At 41.2% G+C, this 26,627-nt stretch overlaps 1 protein-coding gene across 1 annotated transcript in view; it reads left to right on the forward strand.

Moving 5' to 3' along the window:
- The first annotated feature begins 3,395 nt into the window (after nucleotides 1-3,395).
- Nucleotides 3,396-26,627, forward strand: part of LOC115590301 (serine/threonine-protein kinase ppk4-like) — a 31,467-nt gene continuing 8,235 nt past the window's right edge. Inside the window, exons 1-6 of the mRNA XM_030431641.1 lie at nucleotides 3,396-3,607; nucleotides 3,710-3,873; nucleotides 22,306-22,529; nucleotides 23,382-23,511; nucleotides 23,586-23,686; nucleotides 24,333-24,429. Coding sequence (XP_030287501.1) covers nucleotides 3,811-3,873; nucleotides 22,306-22,529; nucleotides 23,382-23,511; nucleotides 23,586-23,686; nucleotides 24,333-24,429 — 615 coding nt within the window. The 5' untranslated portion in view covers nucleotides 3,396-3,607; nucleotides 3,710-3,810. The remainder of the gene's footprint in view (nucleotides 3,608-3,709; nucleotides 3,874-22,305; nucleotides 22,530-23,381; nucleotides 23,512-23,585; nucleotides 23,687-24,332; nucleotides 24,430-26,627) is intronic.

A 26,627-nucleotide genomic window follows, 5' to 3' on the forward strand; every position in this document is an offset into this window, starting at 1 on the left:
GAAACAAGCTGTCAGCTTTCCAGCTTTTCGCAAGCAAAACGGGACAGATTAGGCACGGATTTAAGACCAAAACAGTAGAACTAAGGTATTGTATAATTGAACACACTGCCAGATTAATATTTTCGATTATTTTTATTGAAGGGCTTGGACATGCACTGCATTTATAGCTTATTATGACCGCTCGCCCATGTCGTCTTCAGTTTCCACCACTAAGTGGCGCTATAATCAAGGAAAGTGAATTTTGGCTTATAACTCATATACTTTGTTGCACAGTTAAAAATCTTATATCCACGCATTAACTGATTGTGCTGAATCTCGTGACATAGGCCACGCCCATTTCCGTTTTTTCCCCGCAAATTTGGGAAATGACGCAAACCTACTTTTTCGAACTCCTCCCAGGCAATTTCACCGATTTGCAGGAAACTTTGCACACAGCATCTGTGGGCACTCCTGACGAAAAAGTGTGTATATATATATATACATATAAAAAAATCATATTCCAAACAATACTGAAGTTACTAAATAACAACTTCCTGTACATTTTGCTCAAAATGACACAATGATCTGTCCAATAAATTGAAATATTTTATATCTTGGTCGGATTAAGACGAAACTTGGTAGAATCATTGCCAACGCCCTTCTGACGATAGCTGAATGTAAACGAAAGGCATTACCTGAGGACTCTATAGCGCCCCTGGAATAATAACAATCCAAGCCCCGCCTCCTACATGCACATACATGACCGAAATTCGGTACGCATTTGTATAATCACCAGGCGCAGAAAAAAAGTTATTAAAAGAATTTTCATATTCCAAACAATACTCAAGTTATTAAATAACAACTTCCTGTACATTTTGCTCAAAACACAAAGTGTTGCATATCTTCACATTGTCTGTCCGAATGACTTGAAACCCAGGTGACTACTTCCCCTTGAGCCACTGAGGCTCTGTGAAAGAACGAAAAACTTACTTTTTCCAACTCCTCTTAGGCCATTTGACTGATTTGAACGAAACTTTGCAAGTAGCACCCTGGACGAAACTTTTTCAAAGCTTTCACCTACATCACACATGGTGGCTGTGGTGGTGTGGTCGATTTTGATGCTTCGCCATAAAACCATCAACTCATTATAACTTCCACATACAATTTGCCATCTACTCCAAATTGCTGAAACATGTAGAGGGTGTTGCCCTGAATACATCTTCGCGGCACACCCCGACGGCAGCATGCCGCGGTGCTCATGGACTGCGGGGGCCCGTTCATCGCTGCTTGCAGCTTTAATTCACCTTGTACCGACGACCACCAAAGTCTATTCATGGAAATTCCACAGCTCTGCTTATTCAAAGTTTAATTCCTGTTTCAGACCTGAAGGAGAAGGTTTAAATTCTAAATGTCAGTTGAAGGAAAGGTGTGGCACTCTGTGTAGTTAATGCTGTCAGCAAGTCTAATAGTTAGGACAAGTGTAGTAGTTAGATGAGTTTACAAGGTGTAGAAATGATTTTGAATCACTTCTATACTACTTATGTACGAATATGTAGTTACAGGGAATGTCTTGTGATGAGACATGACAAGTGTAGTAGGTAGATGAGTTTTCAAGTTGTAGAAATGATTTGAATGTCTCAAAGGAATGTATATGTCTTTTTAACATTGATATTATACCCTTTTCTTTTTCACATTTAGGCTGAAGAAAAGAAATGAATATCGTCACACAGCTACAAGTGACATCATCAAGGAACACATCCTATAATACAGTGTGTAATTGACAATGACCTCAAGAAGCTAAAAAGATTACTAAAGGAGAACAACATTAATGGCATTTACTCATGCACAGAGTGGAATGACCTCATAACCCCACTGACTGCTGCTGTTGTAACTCACAACAGGGATATTTTTACTTTCCTTTTGCACCAGGGTGCAAAACCAAACAGTATTTCAGAGCAAGACTTGACAGCTCTGCATTATGTCTCACTATACCAAGCACCGGTTGATTTTGTGGAGAAACTGCTTGAAGCAAGAGCTAATCCACATGGATGTAATCTACAGCCATACACACCACTGCAAGCTGCTGCCATCTATGACAGAGAGGATGTTGTGAAAGTGCTCATCTCTGCTGGTGCACTGGTAAAATTTGTATCTGGCATTGATCCCAATCATGATATTCACAATGAAAAATTGAGTCAGATGATTCAAAAGCTCACATTGAAAGGAGATCAATTCTGCTCTGAAATCAGATATTTCCTAGATGCTTCAATTGCTGTGCAAAGTAAAACACCTGAACAAGTGTTCAAAAAGTTTGACAGTCATATGCTGTTGGAGGACCCCCAGACCCATCTGACCATGACTGAAACACATTTTAATGTAACTGGGTCAGGTGAAGAGAAATACTGCCAGGGAAGTATCAAATGGCTGAAGGACACTGGAAATCTGAACACCTACATTAAAGGAGCAGTCAGACGTTTTCCAAACATTCTCCAGGAGCATGTACATCAGGCAACTCTTACTTTATATGCAGTTCTGTGTAATGTGGAGGAAATACCAAATGAGCAAGCACAAGCTTTAGTCCCCCAGCTACTGTACAGGCTTTTCTTAGGAATGAAACATGATGTATGTGGACCTGTTCTGCAAACACTGTATGTGATAACACAGAAAACAAAAGGCACAGATAACTGGGATCTGAAGTTTGTCAAGAAATTGTGCAAAGCAGTTGCTCCTTTTGTAAAGGACCATCACTCCTCAGACATCAGAGTCTTCACATATGGTGTCATTGCAAACTTACTTTCAGTTGAACATGTGGGTGACATCTTTACATCAGTGGGGATAACTGCAGTGCCTGAGGACATACTGCTGTCTGCAGAAATGAGCAACAATGACAAGCTGAAAGAAGTTCTCAGAAGACTGAAAAATCACTTCAGCAAACCAAATGTGGAATGTGAGGACTGTATAGCCTCACCTGGGCCGAGGAAAAAGAAGAAGAAGAAAAAGAAGGAGAAGGAAAAATCAAACAGGGAAGAAGACCCAAATGACAAGTATTTGAGTGATGCAACTGATCCAACATCAGTTCCTGTTGTGGAGTCAACTTCAAATGTTCAGCCACTCCACTCCAACACCACTGTGTCATCAGATACACACACATGGCTACAAATCAGCAAGAGGTGGAGAGAAAAATTAGAGAATCTGGTTAGCACTGATAGAAGCAGAGTAACCAGAATTGGGAGCATGATTTATGTGAAAGATGAAGAGTTCCGAATAGCAGAGGGCAGTGATGGTACTGAAGTCTTCTTGGGGCTGAGAGATGATGGCACTAAGGTTGCTATTAAGAGAATGAAAAAAAGCCACTATAAAACGCTGAGGAATGAAGAGGGATTTTTACGACTTCCAGGACTTGATCATCAATCTATTGTACGATACGTTGACTTTGCAGAGGATGAGGACTTTGGATATCTTGGTCTTCAGCTTTGTGAATACACCCTGGAAGAATGCATCAGAAACAATGATGGTGGTCTGCTGAAAGAGAAACTTGTCTATCAGGTTCTGGAGAGTTTAAAAGTGCTTAATTGTCAAAATCCTCCAATTCTCCAGCGTGATCTCAAACCACAGAATGTTTTGATTGGTAAGGAAAGTTTAAAATATTAAAATAACAACAACATTTGAATTTATATGTATGAAAAAAGATTTTAATGTCACAGTTTGTCTTCTTTGATTTGTCCTGCAGATGTTACCAGGAGGGCGAGATTAGCTGATTTTGGCATCAGTAGACAGTTATCCACAGGACAAACAACTTGTCCCACAGGCAGAGCAGGAACTAAATGCTGGATGGCCAGGGAGACTTTAACAGGAGAAACTGACATACGATACAAGCGGAGCACTGATATACAGGTCAGTTTTACTGCTATGTAAACTCAATTGATGACTTGGAGAAAATACTTCATATATTGCAAAACTGTTCTCTTAATTCTCAAGGTGGCAGGGATGCTCATTTATTACATCCTCTCAGGAGGAAAACATCCTTTTGGCGACACCTTTGAATGTGAGTACAACATTCATCAAGGTTTGTACAAGTTGGACCATGTTGAAGATTTGGTGGCAAAGGACCTCATCGAGTGGATGATCAGTAAAGAACAAGACAGCAGACCCACAGTGAAAGAATGTTTGAGTCATCCCTTCTTCTGGAAACGTGAGAGGTAGCATCAGTTTCATTGTCACCTTTTATTTCTGTGTATAGTAGCTCGCATTGTGTTAACGAGAGTCGATGACCACGAGTGGCTCAGTGAGGCTGCTCTTAAAGGCACAGTGGTGCTTTCATCTCAATGCTAACATCAGCATGCTAACAGGTTAACAATGACAATGCTAACATGCTCATACTAAGAAGGTATATTGTCTACTATGGTCACCAACAATGCTTATAATGTAGATGCTAATTCCTACCAGACCTAAACTTGGTTGATGGGAATTCATTTTGTATGTGTTTGGTCTGAATCCCAACTACTGGATAAATTGAGAATTTGACTTAATGATAGAACTGAAGAACATTTCAGGGGTCATTAAGATCCATCTTTTGATGAATCATGAATGGCAATCCATCAAACAGTTGTTTCTTTCAATCCAAGTGATGGACTAACAGAGCAACAGACCAACATTGTCGTCTACAGAGTTCTGACATGGCTAGTAAAACTCCACGTGTTGTCTCTTTTTCCATTTCACTAAACAAGCATCTTAAACACATTTTATTTTTCAGGAGACTTGAATACTTGAGAAGGATCGGAAACATAAAGGAGGTGGAAAAGTGGAAAGATGCTGACCAGGAATTAATTTCTTCGTTGGAGAAATGTGTCGGGGATGGATCCTTCAAACAGTGGAAAACTGAGGTGACAACTGTACAACAACTGGAACTTCTCTATTCCTTAATTCCACTTAATGACTAGTTAGGGGGCCAAGCCCGAGGGGCCAAGGGAACGCGTATGCAAGCATACGCGTTTCCTAGGACCAGCGGTGCTAGGAACCCTATTGTAATTGTAAAGATTTTTATTTTTATTTTTCTCCGGCTAAAAGTGGTGCTGCAGGCTAAACCGTGCAAGGGAGAGCAATGCAATTTTGAGGGTTGGTCCAGACTCCTGCAAATATCTCAGACACAAAAAACTACACATATTCACCGGCAGGGGGCGCTATAACCTAGGCCAACGCGTTTTTGCCTATAACTCCCACACCGTATGTCGCACATTCAAAAATGGAGCCGAATCATTTTGCGATTGGCCACGCCCACTTCCGCCTAGAATTTTTTTTCCGCTAAATCGCAAAAACTGGAAAACCTACTTTTTCGAACTTCTCCTAGGGATTTTGTCTGGTCTGCATGAAACTTGGCACATACACTCTTCAGCTGGACCTGATCTAAAGTTATCAAAAGAATTTTGCTCAGTCAAAAAAAAAAGCAGATTATTAACGAACAAAGTTCTGTAGCTAGCTATAAAAATGGAGAGTGTTTGATATTTCGGTCAAACTAAATGCTATTAACACCAAATTTCACATCCTTGGTAACATGACACTGGGATGGGATGATCCGAATTTTGAGAATTTTGGCCACTAGGGGGTGCTAAAAATATGGAAAGTTCATGTCTCCTGAATAATACATTTTAATACATTTTATTTGTTTGGTGGCGCCTTTCAAGTCACCCAAGGTCACCTTACATAGGATAAAAGCATAAAATCACAGAGTAATATCACCACATAGTATCACAGAATATTAAAAACAAACATTGATATAAAAAAGGAAAAGAAAGGTGTAGTGCACAGTGACCAGTCAGAGTGAGTATGCCAGTTTGAACAGGTGGGTTTTGAGTTTGGATTTGAATGTTGTGATGGAGTCTGACTGTCTTATGTGTGGGGGGAGAGAGTTCCATAGTCTGGGTGCCGAGCAGCTGAAGGCTCGGGCACCCATGGTACTGAGGCGTGGTGTGGGGATGGTTAGCAGTCCAGCAGAGGTTGAGCGGAGGGTGCGAGAGGGGCTGTATTCATGGAGGAGGTTGCAGAGGTAGGTGGGGGCTAGATGGTGGAGAGCTTTGTATGTGAGGAGGAGGTTTTTGTAGTGGATGCGGTATTGTACAGGGAGCCAGTGAAGTTGGATGAGAATAGGGGTGATGTGGTCAGATGATTTGGTGCGGGTGATAATCCGGGCAGCTGAGTTCTGGATGATTTGCAGTCTGTTGATGAGTTTGGTGGGGAGTCCGGTGAGGATGGCATTGCAGTAATCGATGCGGGAAGTGACAAGTGAATGAACCAGGATTTCGGTGCTGGACTGGGACAGTGATGGGCGGAGTCTGGAGATATTTCGGAGGTGGAAGAAGGCAGTCCGGGTGATGTTTTTGATGTGGGGTGCAAATGAGAGGGTGCTGTCCAGAATGACGCCGAGGCTCTTGACTTGTGGGGAGAAGGGTACAGGGAATCCGTCGATGATGATGGGTGGGGCTGGGGTGTGTTGTGATTTAGTGAGGGTGGATTTGGAGCCGATGAGCAGGGCCTCAGTTTTATTGCCATTGAGCTTCAGGAAGTTCCTGCTCATCCAGCTCCGGATGTCTTCGAGGCAGGTGCTGAGGGAGGTGGGAGGGATGGCGGCGTTGGGTTTGGAGGAGATGTAGACCTGTGTGTCGTCGGCATAGCAGTGAAAGAGGATCCCATGATGACGGAGGATTGTGCCCAGGGGGAGGAGGTAGATGATGAAGAGGAGTGGACCCAAGACTGACCCCTGGGGGACACCCAGTGAAACACCCGAACACCCAGACTTGTGGTCCCTTATTTGCACAAAGTGTTGGCGGTCAGTGAGGTAGGATGTAAACCAACGGAGTGCAGCACCAGTGATCCCAATGCCAGCCAGGCGGTCCAGGAGTAGTGTGTGGGAGATAGTGTCGAATGCTGCGCTGAGGTCGAGGAGGATGAGAATTGTAAGAAGTCCGGAGTCAGCTGCACAGAGGAGGTCGTTGGTGATTTTGACAAGGGCTGTTTCAGTGCTGTGTTTTGGACGGAAGCCGGATTGGAAAGGTTCATGGAGTTTGTAAGTGTCGAGGTGGGACTGTAGTTGTGCAGCAACCACCCTTTCAAGTGTTTTGGAGATGAAGGGGAGGTTGGAGATGGGCCGGTAAAGGTTAAGGTCATTTGGGTCAGTACCAGGTTTTTTCAGGATGGGTGTGATAGCAGCCAGTTTGAGAGTGGGGGGCACAGTGCCAGTGGTGAGGGAGGAGTTAATTATGTTGGTGATCATGGGAGAAATGGATGGCAGACAGGCTTTGACGAGGGAGGTGGGAAGAGGATCAAGCTGACAGGTGGTGGCTTTGGCTTTGTGGATGAGGTCAGAGATGGTGTGTTCTGATACTGGGGTGAAGTCAGAGAGGGAGCTGATGAGAGGTTGGCCAGAGGTGATCATCCAGGCTGGATCTTTTGACGAAATGCAGGATGAGGCCAGTTGTTGGTGAATGGTATTGATTTTAGAGCTGAAGAAGTCCAGGAAGGCAGTGCACTGATCGGTGGATATGTCTGGTGGGAGGGTTTTCGGAGTCTGAATTAGGTGGCTGATCGTTGCAAAGAGGACTCTGTTGTTGCCTGTACCAGTGTTGATGAGGTTGGAGTAGTATGAGGATTTGGCAGTAATGAGGGCGTTCTTGTAGTGATGCAGGTGGTCCGAGTACATTTGACTGTGTACGGTGAGTCCTGTTTTTTTGTACAGTCGCTCCAGTCGACGGCCTGTGGCTTTGAGCTGGCGTAGGTCAGGGGTAAACCAGGGAGCAGTGTGATTAAATGAGACTGAGCGGGTTTTCAGAGGAGCCAGGGTCTTGAGGGAAGAGGAGAGACAGTTATTGTAATGAGTCACCAGGTCAGCAGGGGAGGATGCTGGGGGAGGGCTGGGGTAGGAGCTGATCAGGGTGGAGAGATCTGTTGTGTTGATATGTTTGATGTTTCTGAAGGAGATGGTCCGTTGTTCTTTGACTTTGTGAAGTTGGGTGTGAATGTCAAAAAGTACAGCTTTGTGGTCAGAGATGGGGAAATCCGTGATGTCAAGGTTGGTGGGAGTGATGTCAGTGCAGCAGATTAAGTCCAGTATGTGGCCTTTGTTATGGGTTGGTAGGTTGACATGTTGTGTGATACCGAGACAGTCTAGGAGTGATGTGAAGTCGTTGGCAAAGGTACTGGACGGGTTGTCAATGTGGATGTTGAAATCGCCGAGGAGGATAACAGTGGGGGACATGGCACATACAGATGTTAGTAGTGATGAGAATTCATTGAGGAAAACAGCAGAGGGTTTTGGTGGCCTGTAGATGGTAACAATGATAGTGGGTTTTGGGCCTGTGAGTTTTGCAGCTAAACATTCAAAAGAGGAGTGATGGGGGACATTGACAGGAGTGACTCTGAGGTTATCACGGTGAAGGAGAGCGAGACCGCCCCCCCCTCCCTGTAGCACGGGGTTTACTAATGTAAGAAAAACCCGGTGGAGCAGCCTCATTTAGCTGGGAAAAGTCGTTTGGCTGTTGCCAGGTCTCAGTGAGGCATAAAATGTCCAGCTTATGGTCAGCAATAAAGTCGGCGATCAGGACAGCCTTGTTACTGAGGGATCTGATGTTCAGCAGACAGAGTTTCAGACAGGTGAGTGGTGTGTATGTGGTTGCTTTGAGCAGGGGGGACAGTACATTGTGATTGACAGGACTGACAGGACGGGCAGAGCGGGGAGGGGGGCGGGGCTCAGTGGACCAAAAAGAGCGGATGTTTGTGTTGCTGATGTGTTGACTGTACTGAAAGTTTCGTCCAGAGCCTCGATGGATGTATTTCGGTGGTTTGAGAATGTTGTGGCGGTGTGCAAGCTGTAGTGGAGGGGTCCTGGAGAAGATCCGAAGGCGTAACAACTCCGTTACCGAGTAACGGAGTGGCAGAGTAGCGCTCGTCAGAGTCAGACACAGCGCAATCCAGAGTAACAGGTTAAAAATCCACATGACGCAAGATGGTCAGCGATGTCGTCCAGCGGTAGTTGATCCAGGTGATGAGGCCACAGGACCAGTGTGGTGGAGGCAGAGAAGTGAAGCGTGGAGGTTGTAGTTTCGCTGGAGACGTTGAAACGGCTGAGCGACGCCGGGGATTAGCAGCAGGCTAGCAGACCGGCAGGCGAACACCCTCGGGGCAACTGGTGTGTCGGGTCCTCCGCATAAGACAGCAATCCGTGGGCGCAGGTAAGCGTCCAGGAGAGCTGGCAGGGTGGCAGCGGACCAGTCGGCTGGGGCGTGCTTCGTGGGGCACGACAGAGCAGGCTATCCAGCCACAGAGTGCGGAGAGGAGTCCCAGGAATCCCTTGCAGGTGAGCCTTGTACCGGTGAAGCTAGCTCGGACGCTAACCAGTGGCGAGGCAGTAGCAGCAGACAGGTAAAGACTGTTTAACTGGCGTTTCAGTGTGACAGAGCGTTAGGTCGAACGAGCCGAATCTAACAGATGGCATTAAAGTCCAGAGTTCATGCACAACACGAGCAAAAGAAAAGTAAAATATCACAAAAACAGTAAAAATAGTGGAGGAGGCGCGGCAGCAGCTTGCCAGCGGTCCCTCACTTCTGTTGTTTAGATGGCAACAGAATGGCTATACCAAATTTGGTCGGTATGATGTAGGGCCAATCCTGAGGCCATATCTTGAAGGTGGTCATGACTGGTCAATGTGGGCGTGATTTAGTACAACAAATCCAAATCGGCACACATTCAGCCTTTTGCACTTCAGGTGCACCTCCCATTACAGCGAATACCACGGCTCAGACGTTGGCCTTTGTCCTCACTTTTGCCTCGAGCCCGTCATCCTTTGGGGCCAACTTCCGTGAGCTCTGCGGTGCACGGGGTCCGAGTTGCGCAGGGGGGCTTGGCCCCCGTTCATAACTGCTTGCAGTTCTAGTTGTTTTTGGTGTTGCAGTTGGCAGAGTTGGTGAAGAAGATGGATCCCAAAAATAGATACGATGACAGCACACTGGCATTCCTGCGCTTCATACGAAACCTCCACCAGCACCCGTAAGTCAAACTGAGTTACAGATGATGAGGGGCCTTAAAGGTGTTATTGATAACATTCAGTCATAAATGTGTCATTCCATCTCCCCACTTCCACTGCCTTCATGTTACAATAATGCTGTTGTTTGGAACATCTGCCCCCTCAAGTGGTTGCTGGTGTCTGTTGCTAAAGTCAATCTTAACACAAACTTTACCTGATTTACCACAGTTTGTGCCAGCTCTATTTTTTATTTGATTGTCGTGCAATTGATTTTTCTATCTGTTTGCAGTCCCAAGGACGCAGCCGACATTGATCTGATGTTGATGTTTCCAGATCTCTTCGGGTGTGTTTATCTGTTTGCCAAGAGCAGAGGGTGGAATTTAAGGTCGCCTGTGAAGGAAATGTTTGGAACAATGTTCTCCAGAGTTGTAAAGTCATCCACAGAGGAGGATCATGTTGGCAGGCCAGTTCAAGAATCTCAACTTCTGTCTGGGCCAAGTCCTGCCGCAACCTAGTTGAGTTGATTGAACTGCATTAATGCAACAAGACCTGATGCTGGGTGGTTGTAAATCAGCACCCCGACTTCTACGTTTGCTTATTTTGCCACTGATCTGGAGCTTCAAAGTCAACTGTATAGTAAAAAGACAAGTCTACAAGCCTCTAAATGTTTCCACATTAACTAAATGGAACCTTTCTTTTCGGGCTATCACTGAAAAAGCTACCTCAGGTAATTAAATGAGTGCTGATGTAGTTCTACGTCAACTCCAACGGTAGGACCTTGACCCCGGTCTGTCATTGACACGGCTGATGTTAAAGACCTGTACTTTAAAGAAATAGAGAACGTGAGTTGAACTTCTTCGCTTGAGTAAGGAGGGTGTCAAAAATGTAAAAATAAGTCTAAGTGCGTCCTCTCATTATGTGAATATTGCAGAGATGGGACTCGAGTCACTGTGATTTGGACTCGAGTCGACTCGAGTCGCTGTTTTGATGACATGTGACTTGACTTGAAAAAAAAATAAAAGACTTGAGACTCGACTCGGACTTGGAAGTTAATGACTTGGAACTTGACTTGACTTGAGACACAATGACTTGAATGACTTGAGTGTTATTCAGTTCATGATTTCAGTTTGAATATAAATTAATACATTAATTAAAAGAAAATATATATACATATCCATAACCCGGTAGGAGCGCAGGCTGAGAATGGCGTTGTCATGATTGGATCACTACCTTGTCAATCAATCATGCCCTCTCTACATACCTTATGTGTTTATTTGAGAAACTCGCCCTATCATATCAGATCTGCATCAACATGGCAGCGGGAGGGGTACCGAGAGTCGTCTTTGGCTTTCGGAATTACCATTTTGACGACAAAAGATGCACAGCAAAGTGCAAGACATGCGACATAAACATCTCGGACAGCCAAGCAACAACTTCAAACTTTGTTCGTCATTTGAAGAGCCATTCTACCCAGTAAGTGCTTGTCAATTAGCTAATATTATCCTGTTAGCCTAGTCGGTAGTTAGCTAACTTTAGCTTGATATGATACGGAGGTGGGGGTGGGAAGGGTCGGTTTGGTGGAACTTCTTGTTTTTAATTTGCCAAAATTAACTCCAGAAAACGCGAGCGAACCTTCCGACCGGTTCATCACAAGACCGGCTGTACGTTTAACGAACGAGCTACACAGGGTTAAATGAGCTAAATAACATACAAGCCCGCCAACACCAAATCATTACCCAGTGTTTTCCCTGACTATCTCAAGCAATGGCGGGCCGCCTGCATGAATTTGGCCGCTACCTGTGTGTGTGTGTGTGTGTGCACGCGCGTGCGCACGCACAGACGTGCACACGGGGGTTATCCCTGCAAAGTAAATATTGCAGGGATGAAGTCACCTAAAAGTAGTAGTAGTAGTAACTAAGTTTGTGAAGTTGAATGAATACTGTTTGAGATGGACTAAATGAAGCAATTGTCTTAAAATTGAGTAATTACTACCAGCTAAAACGCTAGCAAATAAAGTAGATGCTGCTTAAAAACAAATCATGACACAAATATGGTTTTAAAACTTAGCAAAGTAAATAAATATAATTTCAAATGGAATACATGTTAAAACAGTACATTAAATAAATAGGATTTTAAATTGAAGTAACCCCTAGTTAAAAAACAGCATATGAAGTTGATTTGGGTTAACAGCTGAGTAAATGTAAATTTTTGTTTTGTTTGATGTATTTTACTGAATGTCAGTAATTACAATGTAGGTTGGACACATTGGCCATTGATTTTTACTGACAGTTACTTATATCTTGTCTTTTCACTTTATTAAGATCAGATTCTGCAGGTTAAATTGCAATAATAAGGTGACTTGACTTGGACTTGACTTGACCTAGTACAGGACTTGACTTGACTCGACTTGATATAACCTGTGACTTGACTTGATTTGACTTGCCCAAGAAAAAATGACTTGGGACTTACTTGAGACTTAAAGGTTAAGACTTGAGACTTACTTGAGACTTGTGTCGTAAAATGACTTCTCTTTTCTTGGTTGGTCCAAGAGATTTCAAAGATCAAAAAGTCACCAGGAGTCTTCAAGGATGAGTACAATAGAACTTTTTTTGCTGGCAAAAAAGAGCGGGATCAGACGCAGACAAAATCTGTGAAAAAAACAAACTGACCTGAGGCTCAAAGCCCCGAACATCCTCTTTTAAACACAGAAAAGTGGGTGTGTCCGTTCGGACAACATGGCCTCAACCAATCATCATTCTGCTTAATTTCTGCTGACACTGTTATTTCTCTATGGAAAAATACCATATTTCTTATGGAAAATCCCTGTACCTCTAGTGGAAAAACCCTGTATTACCTTCTGCGCTTGCGCGAAGATTGGCGTACGTGCAGAACTGCATGTTGACCAGTTGCACCTCGCCTCGCTTTGGATTTTTTACATTGGGGCTTACTCTGTGCCGCTATCACCGGCTCTTAGAAACTCTGGCCTTGAGGCCTTCAGGTTTTTGATAATTCACTCCCCTCCTTGATATATCCCATTATATCTGACCACTCTTGGCACTGCATTTTTAAACATAATGAAAGTGTTACATATTTGGTTATATGATGTAATTCTTAGATTTGTGGTTACATTTTCACGCTTGACATCATCTGACTATAGCAGCTTTAAACAGTAGATGCACTTTTCAGTCAGCTGGTGCCCAGCAATATGTTTCAGCAACTCTTTCACACTTGTTACCCTTTGTTTCTTACTTTTATCATTATAACAGTTATTATCAGTTATCATTAGTAACTATTTACTAACTGTGGTTATTTTATACTGACCACTATCTACTTACTATGGTTATTTTACACTATACTTGCACAGATGTGACTTGGTCCCATCTCTGGTATATTGTAATTAAAACAATATAATGAAATATGAAAGCTGTACAACATGCAGGTTGTTTTTAAAGAGATTCTCTGTATTATAAGGTTTTCTGTTGGTTATAAAAATGAGTAATGTTTGATCATGTTTGTTTTAGTTATATTATATATTTATATTATATATATTTATATATTATAATTACTTTCTTTTTATATGGAAATTATATGGGAATTACCAAATGTTAGTGAAGTTTTTGCAGACAGATGATAATATTATACTGATGTTTTTCTGAAATGGTCTTTGTATTGTGTTGTATGCAAGAAAACAACCCAAAACACATTGATAATACATTTGTCTTTAGACTACGAGAGTGGTGAGAGTTTGTTTTTTTCCTATTGGTCTTTTATTATCTTTCTCTTTATTTTGACAGTGACAGGCTTTGTGCTCTTATTGTGCTAAAACTGAAAAAATTGAACAAGTCTGCATCTTCCTGCCCCGTTGACAGAAACACGTGCTTTTGCAGAGAAAATAAACTGGCTATGACACGTTATATCGGTGACTCCAAAGTTCTACGTTGGGGTGCCAAACAATTTACAGAGATCCAGGCTTTGCCCTCTCGAGGCTCCATGATTCTCCAGCCGTTCCTTTTCAAAGAACGTTACTACCTGGCCCTGGGAAGCGATTACACCTTCTCACAGATCTACCTGTGGGATAATGAAGAGAAACTCTTTGAGCGCTTCAAGGAGGTGTACATCCAGGCGCCGCGCTCCTTCACTGTGGTTTCCACTGACCGCAGGGACTTCATCTTCACCTCCAGCTTCAAGGGAAACACGCAGATCTTTGAGCACATCATCATTGACTTGAGCTTGTGAGGGGCTGTGCCTTATTGCCTGTCCTGCAATCGAACGTCTTCCACTCAAAAGATATATTTGTGAAGGGAACAGACTTAATGAACTGACAAATATCAATTCCTACATAGTTTTCTGTCACAAATAAGAGCCGGATCAAGTAGTATTTGGAATCCCGTCAGTTTCTCACTGGCCTTGTCCTATTATCTGTTCTCATGGCCTCTCAGACTTTCAGAGATACGACCATTTCACAAAGAACGAGAGGGACAGTCAAGAGGGTGGACACTCGTACAAGGCAGCTGGTTATTCTCCTAATAATCCAGCCGACATTCCTGGGGTTGGAAAGATTTGAAATACGATTTGATCTATTTGGATGTCTACATTTCGGTTTAATCTCCCCTGTGCTAATGGTTTTATACCCCAAAAATATACACCAGGACCTGAGAGAAGGATCATTGTACTACTGAGGGTGAAGCAGGTGTGGTTGCCACTTACCTCATGTCCTCTTACCCTGTGGTAATGTACAGTATGTTGCCTTATCAGCACTGGGGTTCTGTGTTCTGATGGGCCCACAGTGCCTCCCTCTGGCCGTGATAAAGTATCACACCCCTTTGCAGATTCTTTTGTATGATTTTTGTTTTAAGCATATTGAATGTTACTCTCAAAATATACTGTACATTTAGTCAGCTGAGTATCAAAATAAATGTGTAAAAGTATGATTGTAAGATGTGTTTTATCATTCATTGATCATTAGTATTAGAGCTCTGGCTCTATCAGTCACAGTTCATCTTCTCCTCTCTAAGAAGCATTCATTACTTTGTGACGGGGAAATCTCACAATATAATGACACATTAACAAAGGACTTTGGGATCTAAAAGCTGATATTTGTATGATGATGATTCAAATTAACATGTTAAACTGACAAGAGACAAACTTTTTGCTCTAGTTTATCACAATAAGTTGAGTGTTGAATGCACAATGTGACACACAGCAAAGGGCCACAGGTCAGAATTAAAAAAAAACCTGGGCCACTGCAGTGAGGACTAGGGATGTCCCGATCAGGTTTTTTTTTACACCGATCCCCATTGGAGTCTTTCAATATTTAGTATCTGCCGATACCGAGTCCCGATCCGATACTTAGCCTTAACTAATATTTTCCTGGATAATACAGCTGCATTTAGAAACAAAGTACCTGCATCAAAGCTGTTCCTTAATAGGTTTTTTTATTTTGTTGAAACAAAGTATATACTTTCATATGGCTCTTCCTTATTCTGCATATGCTATTGCAACATTGGCCTCCACCTTCCTTGTGTTGGCAGGTGAGTGTGTGACGCTGCACTGTGACAGCAGACCCTCGTGTACAGCCAGCTGAAGTGTGTGAGACGCAGCCCACGCTTGATGCCTCCATATCATCCACTGCTTTTACATATTCCTTACATTGTCACATAAAAAGACGTGGACGCGTTGCTCGTCTATTTCACACGCGGTCAGCGTCTCCTCGATTGCCTGTTTTACATGCTCTGCTGTATGAGACCCACGAAACTAGTGCGCATACTGGCACGTTGTAACTCAAAAGTGGAGTCAATATAATGTATTGCCAGGTGACGAACATGAGCTGGTTATCCAGAGCGATTCATTTAATGACCTCTGTGTAATATTTCCGCCCATGTCGCTGTCTCGAGGATATTTCTCTTTCCTTTTGAGGGTATCCGCGAGTGTTTTTTTGCTTCATCGTCTTTGCCTGTATTGCTTGAGTTAACTCGTAATCTTTGAGTTTTTGTTTTTTATGTACCGTAACAAATGTGTTGTATTAAATGCTGGGGCGCCGAAAAGGGGGGGGGGGGGGGGGGGGAAGGGGAAGGATTCGAGGGGCCCATAACTGACAGGGGCCCAGAAAGGCCCTTAATCAAATTGTAATACTGACAAAAATAATATGACACTAATTTGTTAGTTTATAATCATAAATATACATCATTTAATGCACTGATAATAACACTAAGTTTATTTTAGAAACATTTCTTAAGCCCCCCCCTTACGTAAAATGGTTCGGTCCTCCCATCAAATCAACTGAACTGCTGCGTGGTGCCGAGTGTCAGTCAGTCAGTAAGGAGACCGAGAGAAGGCAAAGTGCCTCAGAAGTCGGGTAGCCAAAAAAGGAAAGACAATAAGATTAGGCAGGGGAGAGAAGCAAAGGGGCGTCAGTATGTCACCCAGTTTTTCCAGAAACAAGGTGGGTTTGGTTCATGTGAGGGAAAGTTCTGGAACACATTAGTTTGTTGTTTGTCTTAACTTTAAACTTGTGGTTTTTAGGCTAGCTCACTTTTCTCACAAACTCTGGATTTTTAGATTTCACTGTTCACGTTTAGCAAGCTGCCCATATTTAATCAGTTGACCACCCCTCCTGTCAAAAATGATGCATGTTTGAACAGGCACGTCAAGTGCAGCAGCAGCAGCAGCCGCAGCTGTCTGTGAGCCCCGTGAGCCACCTACCCCCCTGAACCAGCCCCAGCACCCCCACCTCCCCCTGCACCTGCAAACTTTATTAATATTAAATCGCAACGACCATAGAGCCTCATTTATGTATTTTTTTCCATCCCAACTCTAATTCCACCACGTACAGTTTTGGAGATTAATTATTATTATTATTATTATTTTTAATAGATTTTTTGAAAACAAAATATAAACGTATATAACAAACTTAATAAAAACAACAACAAAAACATAATGTAAGGCAGCATACAGTTTTTACATTGAGGGCAGTGGCTGGTCTAAGTGTGTGTGTGGGGGGTGCTGTGCATGTTTGAAAGAGAAATTGTGTGGTATTGCTATATATAGTAATAGTAATAGTAATTTTGGAGATAAATTAGACCTAAATGCAGGGCTACAAGAGGGAGACAGTGAGCAGTGGGGTACTGGTTGTGAAAATCACATTTTCTTTAGTTATTTTTGATCAAATCACTGACAGTAAAACAGAATGGTGGGAGAAAACTTGAATCTGGTGATGGTGATGCTATTTCAAATGGTATTACAGGAAATGCTATATAATTCATGTATGTCATGCATTTGTATTTTTCAGGTAATTTAATTTAAGAGAATTTTATATTTTGACCATTAAAGTTGCAGACTTGCAGACAATGAATCTAAATTCCATTGTATTCTGAGTGTTCAGTGCTTCCCCTACCAAGTGACTGTCATGTTGTTCTTTTCACACATATAGGAAATTATAGTCAAAAATATCATTAAAATGCACAGTTTTATGTAAACAGCATAACACATTTTCGCCGGCCTTATGGCCGGCTATACAGGAGCCCAGTAATATTTCTTTTCACGGGGCCCAAAATCCCTGGCAGCGCCCCTGATTAAATGCAGCTCCGCGAAACGGTTGTATAGCAGATGTTACGTGTCGCCGTTGGACTGCTTTCGCTTTCTAATCTAAGTTATTTCCACACTGCAGACACTTTATCGACAGATTTGCCAGAGTAACGTTGTGTGCGCGTCTGCGTTCTGCCACAACTTGTGCTTCGACATTTAAAAATAAAAATAAAAATCGGGTTTGGGTCCACGTTCAAAAAATGCCCAGATCGGCCCGATCCCGATCCTACAAATCGGATCGGGACATCCCTAGTGAGGACATGGGGCACCACTCAACACCATTTTACCTTAAAGAATACAACAGCAAGGATTTATATTCTGATGTTATACAAGGAAATATTTTAATTCAAGGAAATATATGGAAATATCTGTGTCAAAACTACAAAGTAGCTTTGTGCTTTACCACCAAATATCTGACATGGTTACAGCTCTAGTGTCTTTTAACCCAAATATTAACTGTTAATGTACAGAGAGGTTAAATTACTTTTTACCTGCCCCATTCTTTAACCCAGAATAGTGCCTGCAAGTATTCTTTAAGGCTGATGTATGCAGACTCACAGTCACAGATTAATGTTCAGGAAGTAAAGAGTAGAAGTGGAAAGTCCTCCCACACCCTGTGGAGGCCCAACCCATCATCAGACAGGTATTTTCCTATCCGTGACAGAGAGAGTCAGAGGCAGGAAGAAACAGCAGGATAAGTTTTGATCAATAGAATTCATACTCCGGTGGACATCTTACTTTGACATTGTAAGTTCATTTTCCTACATTTCTCTTAACACTCATCTTCAAATTATATTGTGATTATATGAATTTTGCGAGAAAATCTGTGTCAAAGCTAAATCTTAATCTTTACCAACTTTGGCCCGTCGGCCACACAAGTCTATTTCACTTTATTGTGAAGTCTGAAACATTTTAATGTCTTTCAGCTCCTTGTTTTGGTTTCATAAGATCAACTTTACAGATGCGGTCCAGTCTCAGTGCTCACATCTATGTACTTTGATCCCAGAAAGCTTGACTATGTTGTTCCGCATTTCCTTTTTTGAAAATCAACTGCCTGTCACCACGAGAACAGGTCTACATAACAGTTAGAGTTACATAATATGTCTTCGTATAATGAAATTGTTCACTTCAGTATAAGACAGCTAATACCATTTCAAGTCAGCAGGCTTCATATCCACATCGATCGTTTGGCCATCAGAGCTTCACAGCAGGAGTTTTATTTTTTTAACCTGTTTCTCCGCTGTTTTCCCCTCAACTGATACTTCCTTGTGTGTGTGTGTGTGTGCTTGTGCTTGTGGTGTCACTGCTGTAGCCGAGAGACACATCTGTGACTCATCAATGTATCTGCTGCCTCTTCATAATCCTGGTCTTCGCCTCTTGTCAGTGCCAGATTGTCCTGCCTCATCTGGTGACTCTCCAGATAAAACTTCAAGTATAGTGTCTTGTGTCTTTTGATCCCGCGTGCATGTTTTCATGTGTTTGTGTCTCTCTGCTCACATGCAGGTTTCTCTGGCGTCTCTCTGCTCAGCAGTCAGCTCAACTGCCTTCACCTGCTCACCCCAACCCTGTCCAGGTATTCTTTAAGGCTGGATACAGTGCCAAAACCCTTCACCAATAAGACACTCTTTGTAGATCGTATGTATGTAGACTATGGTGACAGAACAGTCACAGAACAATGTTCAGGAAGTAAAGAGTAGAAGAGGCAAGTCCTCCCACACTGTAGAAGCCCAACCCATCATCAGACAGGTATTTTATCGTCTCGTGACAGAGAGAGTCAGAGGCAGGAAGAACTTCAGATAAAGCACAGCATGTTAAGTTTTGATCAATAGGATTCATACTGCAGTGGACGCCTTACTTCAACATTGTAAGTTCATTTTCCTACAACTCTCTTAACACTCACCATCAAATTATATCATAAAATCATCAGTGTTCTCACCTTAAAGAAGCACAGTCATGTAGACCTACTCTCCTTCAGTTTCCACTCTTGTGGTTATTTGATGTCATCAGAATGAAAGTTTACATGAAAACACAATATTTCACCTTGTACCTGAGACCACCAAAGTCTATTAATGGAAATTCCACAGCTCTGCTTATTCAAAGTTTAATTCCTGTTGCAGAACTGAAGGAGGAAGTTTAAATTCCAAAGGTCAGTTAGCATAAGGTGTGGCACTCTGTGTAACAAACACGTAGTTAATGCTGTCAGCAATTCTAGTAGTTAGGACAAGTGTAGTAGTTAGATGAGTTTTCAACCTGTTGAAATCATTTTGCATTAATTCTGGTACTTATATTTAGTTTGGGGGAATGGCTCATTATGGATTTGTATCCCAAATTAATACATTGTTTTTAAACATAATTTAATATGAATATTATATGATTCATAGATCATGTAACATTAATATTATAACCTTTTCTTTTTCACAGTTACGCTGAGAAAAGAAATGAATATCATCAGATCATTCCAAGTGACAGCAGCCTCAACACATCCTATAATACAGTGTGTAGTTGACAATAACCTTAAGAAGCTGAAAAAATTACTAAAGGAGAACGACATTAATGGCATTTACCCATGCACAAAGTGTAATGACCTCATAAGCCCACTGACTGCTGCTATTGTAAATAACAACAGGGATATTTTTGCTCACCTTTTGCAGCACGGTGCAGACCCAAACCGTGTTTCCCAGAAAAACTTCACACCTCTGCATTATGTCTCAATATCCCAAGCACCACTTTTTTTTGTAGAGAAACTGCTTAAAGCAAGAGCTAATCCCGATGGATGTGGTCTACAGGTATACTCACCACTGCACACTGCTGCCATCTACGACAGAGAGGATGTTGTGAAAGTGCTCATCTCTGCTGGTGCAGCAGTGACATACTTACTTGTCTCTCATCCTCAACATGTGACTCACAATGAAAAAATTACTCAGATGATTCACAAGCTCGCATCAAAAGGAGATAAATTATGCTCTGTAATCAGATATTTCCTGGATGTGGAAATTGCTGTGCCAAGTAAAACACCTGAACAAGTGTTCAAATCATTTGACAGTCACATGTTGTTGGAGGATCCTCAGACCCATCTGACCATGATTGAAGTTCTTTTTACTGTAACTGGGCCGAATGAAAAGAAATACCGCCATGAAAGTATCAAATGGCTGAAGGACACTGGAAATCTGAACACCTACATTGAAGGAGCAGTCAGACGCTTTCCAAACATTCCCAAGGAACATGTACATCGCACTATTATTACGTTACATACTGTTCTGTGTACTGTGGAGGAAATACCAAATGAACAAGCACAAGCTTTAGTCCCCAAACTACTGGACCAGCTTTGCTTAAAAGAGAGACCTGATGTATGTGGAGCTGTTCTGCAAACACTGTATGTGATAACACAGAAAACAAAAGGCACAGATGGCTGGGATCTGAACTTTGTCACAAAATTGTGCAAAACAGTTGCTCCTTTTGTAAAGGTCCATCACCACTCAGAGATCAGAGTCTTCACATATGGTGTGTTTGCCAACTTACTTTCAGTTGAACATGTGGGTGACATCTTTACATCAGTGGGGATAACTGCAGTGCCTGAGGACACACTGCTGTCTGCAGAAATGGGCACTGATGACAAGCTGAAAGAAGTTCTCAGACGACTGAACAATCATTTCAGCAAACCAAAGGAATGTGAGGACTGTACAGCCTCACCTGGGCCGAGGAAAAAGAAGAACAAGAAGAAGAAAAAGAAGAACAAGAACAATGAAAAATCAGACAAGGAAGAAGACCCAAATGATAAGTGTTTGAGTGGTGCAACTGATCCATTATCAATTTCTGTTGTGGAGTCAACTTCAAATGTTCAGCCACTCCACTCCAACACCACTGTGTCATCAGATACACACACATGGCTACCAATCAGCAAGAGGCGGAGAGAAAAATTAGAGAAGCTGGATAGAAACAGAGCTGATAGAAGCAGAGTAACCAGAGTTGGGAGCATGATTTATGTGAATGATCCAGAGTTCTGCATAGCGAAGGGCAGTGATGGTACTGAAGTCTTCTTGGGGCTGAGAGATGATGGCACTGAGGTTGCTATTAAGAGAATGACAAAAAGCAACTATCAAACGCTGAGGAATGAGGAGGGATTTCTACGACTTCCAGAACTTGATCATCCATCTATTGTACGATACGTTGACTTTGCAGAGGATGAGTACTTTGGATATCTTGGTCTTCAGCTTTGTGAATACACCCTGGAAGAATACATCAGAAACAATGATGGTGGTCTGCTGAAAGAGAAACTTGTCTATCAGGTTCTGGAGAGTTTAAAAGTGCTTCACTGTCAAAATCCTTCAATTCTTCACCGTGATCTCAAACCACAGAATGTTTTGATTGGTAAGAAAAGTTCAAAATGTACTAAAATAATACAATTAAATCAGAAATTCAAAATAACAGCAACAGTATTTAAAATATCTAATTATTATACCTTATTTGTGATTTGTCTTGCAGATGTTACCGGGAGGGCGAGATTAGCTGATTTTGGCATCAGTAGACGGTTACCCAAAGGACAAACAACTTATTGCACAGGCAGTGCAGGAACTAAATGCTGGATGGCCAGGGAGACTTTAACAGACGAAGCTGACATAAGATACAAGCGGAGCACTGATGTACAGGTCAGTTTTACTGTTATGTAAACTCAATTGATGACTTGAAGAAAATACTTCCTGTATTGCAAAACTGTTCTCTTAATTCTCAAGGTGGCAGGGATGCTGATTTATTACATCCTCTCTGGAGGACACCATCCTTTTGGGGACAAACCTCGTAAATGTGAGTACAACATTGATGAAGGTTTGTACACGTTGGACCATGTTGAAGATTTGGTGGCAAAGGACCTCATCGAGTGGATGATCAGTAAAGAACCAGAGAGCAGACCTACAGTGGAAGAATGCTTGAGTCATCCCTTCTTCTGGAAACCTGAGAGGTAGGAAGGAAAAAGGTGCACTTTATGTTAGAGCACAATAATAAGACATACTATCCCACACTTTTTGTCAAATTAGAAATAAGTATAATTAAGTTCTACCCTAATTATAAACCATACACCTAAATCAGGTTAAGATTAGGAATTGAAAAGAATGTATTATCAGACCTAAAATGTAAATACTTAGAATGCTATGCTGAATTATATTGTAATTAGGAACCAAATAGGAACTATACTATTGCATACAAGATCATGCAATAAGAAATCAAATACAATACCATATCAGATCCATAACATATTGATTAGACACCCCCTCACTACCAAGTAATACTGAAGACACCACACTTAATGCTTCCACCACAGAACTACAATGGCTCAATTAGACAACACAGGCTGTAATTGATGAATGTAGTTCCATATTAATAATGATCAGACAGAGAACAGCAGTCAGAGGATGGTGCATTTATTGGGCGTTATTTAATGTAGTTTCACTTTATTACAGGGCAATATGTTGCCAATTATCACCTTGTTAGGACGTTATTAGACTTTCTTAGAGGTCAATTAGTGACACAAGAAAACTGTACTGCTGGTGTAGTTGCTTTTCATCTGTTACACTATTTAGACATTTTCATATTATATATATATATTATGTGTTATATCAAATAAACAATAAGGATATATCATTTGTGTCATTATCGAGACAAATGTAATGACATACTGTTGAGTAAGGCTATGTTGCAAGGCTGTATTCTTTTTAGTTTTTGAGGTTACTTAACATTAGAACAGAACCTTTAGGTTGTATGATATTTTTGTTTATTTTATAACTCATTTATTCTAAGACAAACTCTTTGTCAGCAGAGTTGAATACTTGAGAGAGACTGGCAACAGGGAGGAGGCAGTAAAATGCCGACATGCTGACCCGGAACTGATTCGTTCAATGGAACAATATGCCAGGGATGGATCCTTCAGACAGTGGAAAAAGAAGGTGACTGCAACATGACAGCTTAAACTTTTGTTTCCTAAATTCAACTTTATCACTAATAATTTTCGGTGTTACAGTTTCCACCAGAGTTGGTCCAGGAGATGGATGAGTTTAGTGAACCCTACCCCGAACACATACTGGGATTACTGCGCTTCATCCGAAACCTTCATTGGCACTAGTGAGTGAAACTCAGCTAAAAGTACATCTTTAAGACATAGAATTCTTAAAGAGGTCATATTATGCTAATTTTCAGATTCATACTTTTATCTGGGGGTCCGAGTAGAATAGGTTTACATACATTTTCAAAAACACATCATTGTTCTCATGTGATGCATTGTTCCTTCTCCCTTCCATATATATATATATATATATACACATATATATATGTAAATGTATTTCATAATCAGCTATTAAAGCCAACCACCAGAAACTGAGCATGTTATTTGTCATGCAGACCTTTTCTTTGTCAGCCCTGTCAGTGCAGTATGCATGATTTAAACAGTGCAGCCAGAGGAAATGATTTTTAATCTTACTTAATTTGTTAATTGTATTTTTCTAGTATCTTACTCTGTGTTATTTAACAAACTATTTGTAGCCAAACGTGAAAAATTTGATTTCTGATCCGTCAACTACATTCCCTTGAATTATTATTTCTATCACAAACAGTTCAATAGAAGAAGATACATGACAAATGAAAGTCAAAACACAATGCAGGAGTCATTAAGTCTACTAGCACACGATGTGATGCTTTGGTTATGGGTATCATTCAACCATATATGCTAGTTTTCAATACTTTGTAATGAAAGGTTCCTTTTCCTTTGCAGTGCCAAATATGAAGACAAAGTTAAAGTGATGGAGCTGTTTCCTGATCTCTTCGGATGTGTTTACAAGTTTGCCAAGAGCAAAGGTTGGAATTCAGAGGTACCCCTGAAGGAAATGTTTCAGAGAGAAGACATCGCCACAAGGTTCACAATGCTGTCCACAAATGAGGAGCACCCGGGTGTCCCAGTACAAGAGTCTCAACCAAGCACAACCAGTTCTGGTGTCAAAGAACACCATTAGTTGTAGTGTCCCAATCCAACTCCATAGCAAGGCTTCAGCAGCACTGCACAAAGATAGTCCAAGAGGCCTTTTCACACCTGATATCATGAGACCTAAAAGGAAATGTTACGAAAACATTAATGGTGTCTCTTTTTTATTGAAGTGTCCCAATAAGACCTGACAGTGAACCAGCATGAACAATACCAGGACCCTGAAACTGAAGCAGCTAAATGGAATTCAGTCATGATTCATTTTATTATTCACGCCTGTGCTTTTACTTACTGTGACATGTCAACATGTTTCCTGTGAAATAAGCCTGTAAAGTTTTGCGTATGTGTTGTACATAATAACTATTTTCAAAAGGCTGACAGTAACAGTAAGTAGATTAGAAAGATAAAATAAAAGAACAATTCAAAGGACTTTCTCCTCACTTGTTATGGTATAGAAGTTGTATTTTTTAAGATTTTATACTTTTACATGAGAATCATCATAATCAGGAACTCTTCTTCTTTTATTTTGCTACATTTATCTGACGATTTTAGTTGTATCTTACAAATTATACAAGTCATGTTGTATGAACAAAAAACATAATGTTGTGGTAGAGTTGGACCAGCTAACCATGTGGGTTGCAAAATTATAGTTCTTTTCACTGCTTGGTGCGTCAATATTACCTGAAAAGACCCTGAAGATGACAATGGTTACGTTTGTTCTATAATTTTACAATTTTGTGTATTTTTTCACTTAACTACATTATGCGAGTCATTTTACTTTCTTGATTATCCTGTCTCGTTACCCGTTCTGCCATAGTCTCTCACATGTACTGCCATTTCAACAACATTACAAGAGAAATAAAGAGGTTTAGTTCTGTTCTTTGAAAACATTGAATTCTGACTTACAGCCTACAAGATGTACATAAAACAAAGACTGCAATTCCTGTTTGTCACACAAATATCTGAATGGATGTTTGCGCTTGCTTTGAAAAAATAAAATGTTCTTTTACATAAATGTATTAAACTCAGAAGGAGAAGGGACCTTGTTCATCAATTGAATAGTATTGAAAATATATATGTATTTTCACAACTTGAATAAATATGAGAGCTTTCCAAAATCCTGATTATTTCTTGAGTTTGTTTTAATTGAAAATATGATTGTAAGATATGTTTCCTTATGTTATGTTATGTTATGTTCGGGTTATATTAGCATTATGTCACGTTATGTTATGGTTATATTAGCATTGGTTCAGCAATTAATGTCTGAAAATATGATTGGAAGATATGTTTCCTTACGTTACGTTACGTCATGTTATGTTCGGGTTATATTAGCATTATGTTGTGTTATGTCATGTTATGTTATGTTTTGTTATGTTCGGGTTATATTAGCATTATGTTATGTTAGGTTAGGGTTATATTAGCATTATGTTATGTTATGTTATGTTACATTATGTTCAGGTTATGGCTGCTATAATGTAGCGCAACATGAATTGAACATCTAGTCTCCCCTCACAGGATAAATTACTTCCCGTACTTTCTTTGTTGCAAACAAAATATTCATGATATTGTGTAGACAGCGCATTAACTTGACTAACCTCTCTAAAGGAGCTTGTGTTATCTTTGCCCTGCACTTTTGTAGTGCACTGAAACTTCCTCTTCATTTATGGGGAATGACTTTATCTTACTAACTGTGAACAGGAAGACAGAGTAAGGTAGACAGACAGAAAAAAAAATGGAGATTCAGTGGAGACTGACTCACTTTTGGAGTCAGCCTCAAGTGGCCATTCGAGGGACTGCATTTTTTGTTACTCCTGCATTGGCTTCATGTCTCAGCCCTTGAGGTTGTTGCTTGGTATTTACTGCAATCATGGATGTCATGTGTAATGTGACTATGTAGCATGCTGAAACAAAAAAATATTTATTACAGGAAAGACAAAACTTATTTTTGAATTACACTTCAGTTTAGTCATTTCCATTCGCAGTTCTGTTGTATTTTATGTAGAATGATATGTTCCTAAACGTTTTTGATGTATTTTATTTTCTATAAATGTTCCTTGGATTCCTGTGCATACCACTAGAGGGAGCTCA

The sequence above is a fragment of the Sparus aurata genome, chromosome 10 (assembly GCF_900880675.1).
Source record: "Sparus aurata chromosome 10, fSpaAur1.1, whole genome shotgun sequence".
NCBI classification, from domain to species: domain Eukaryota; kingdom Metazoa; phylum Chordata; class Actinopteri; order Spariformes; family Sparidae; genus Sparus; species Sparus aurata.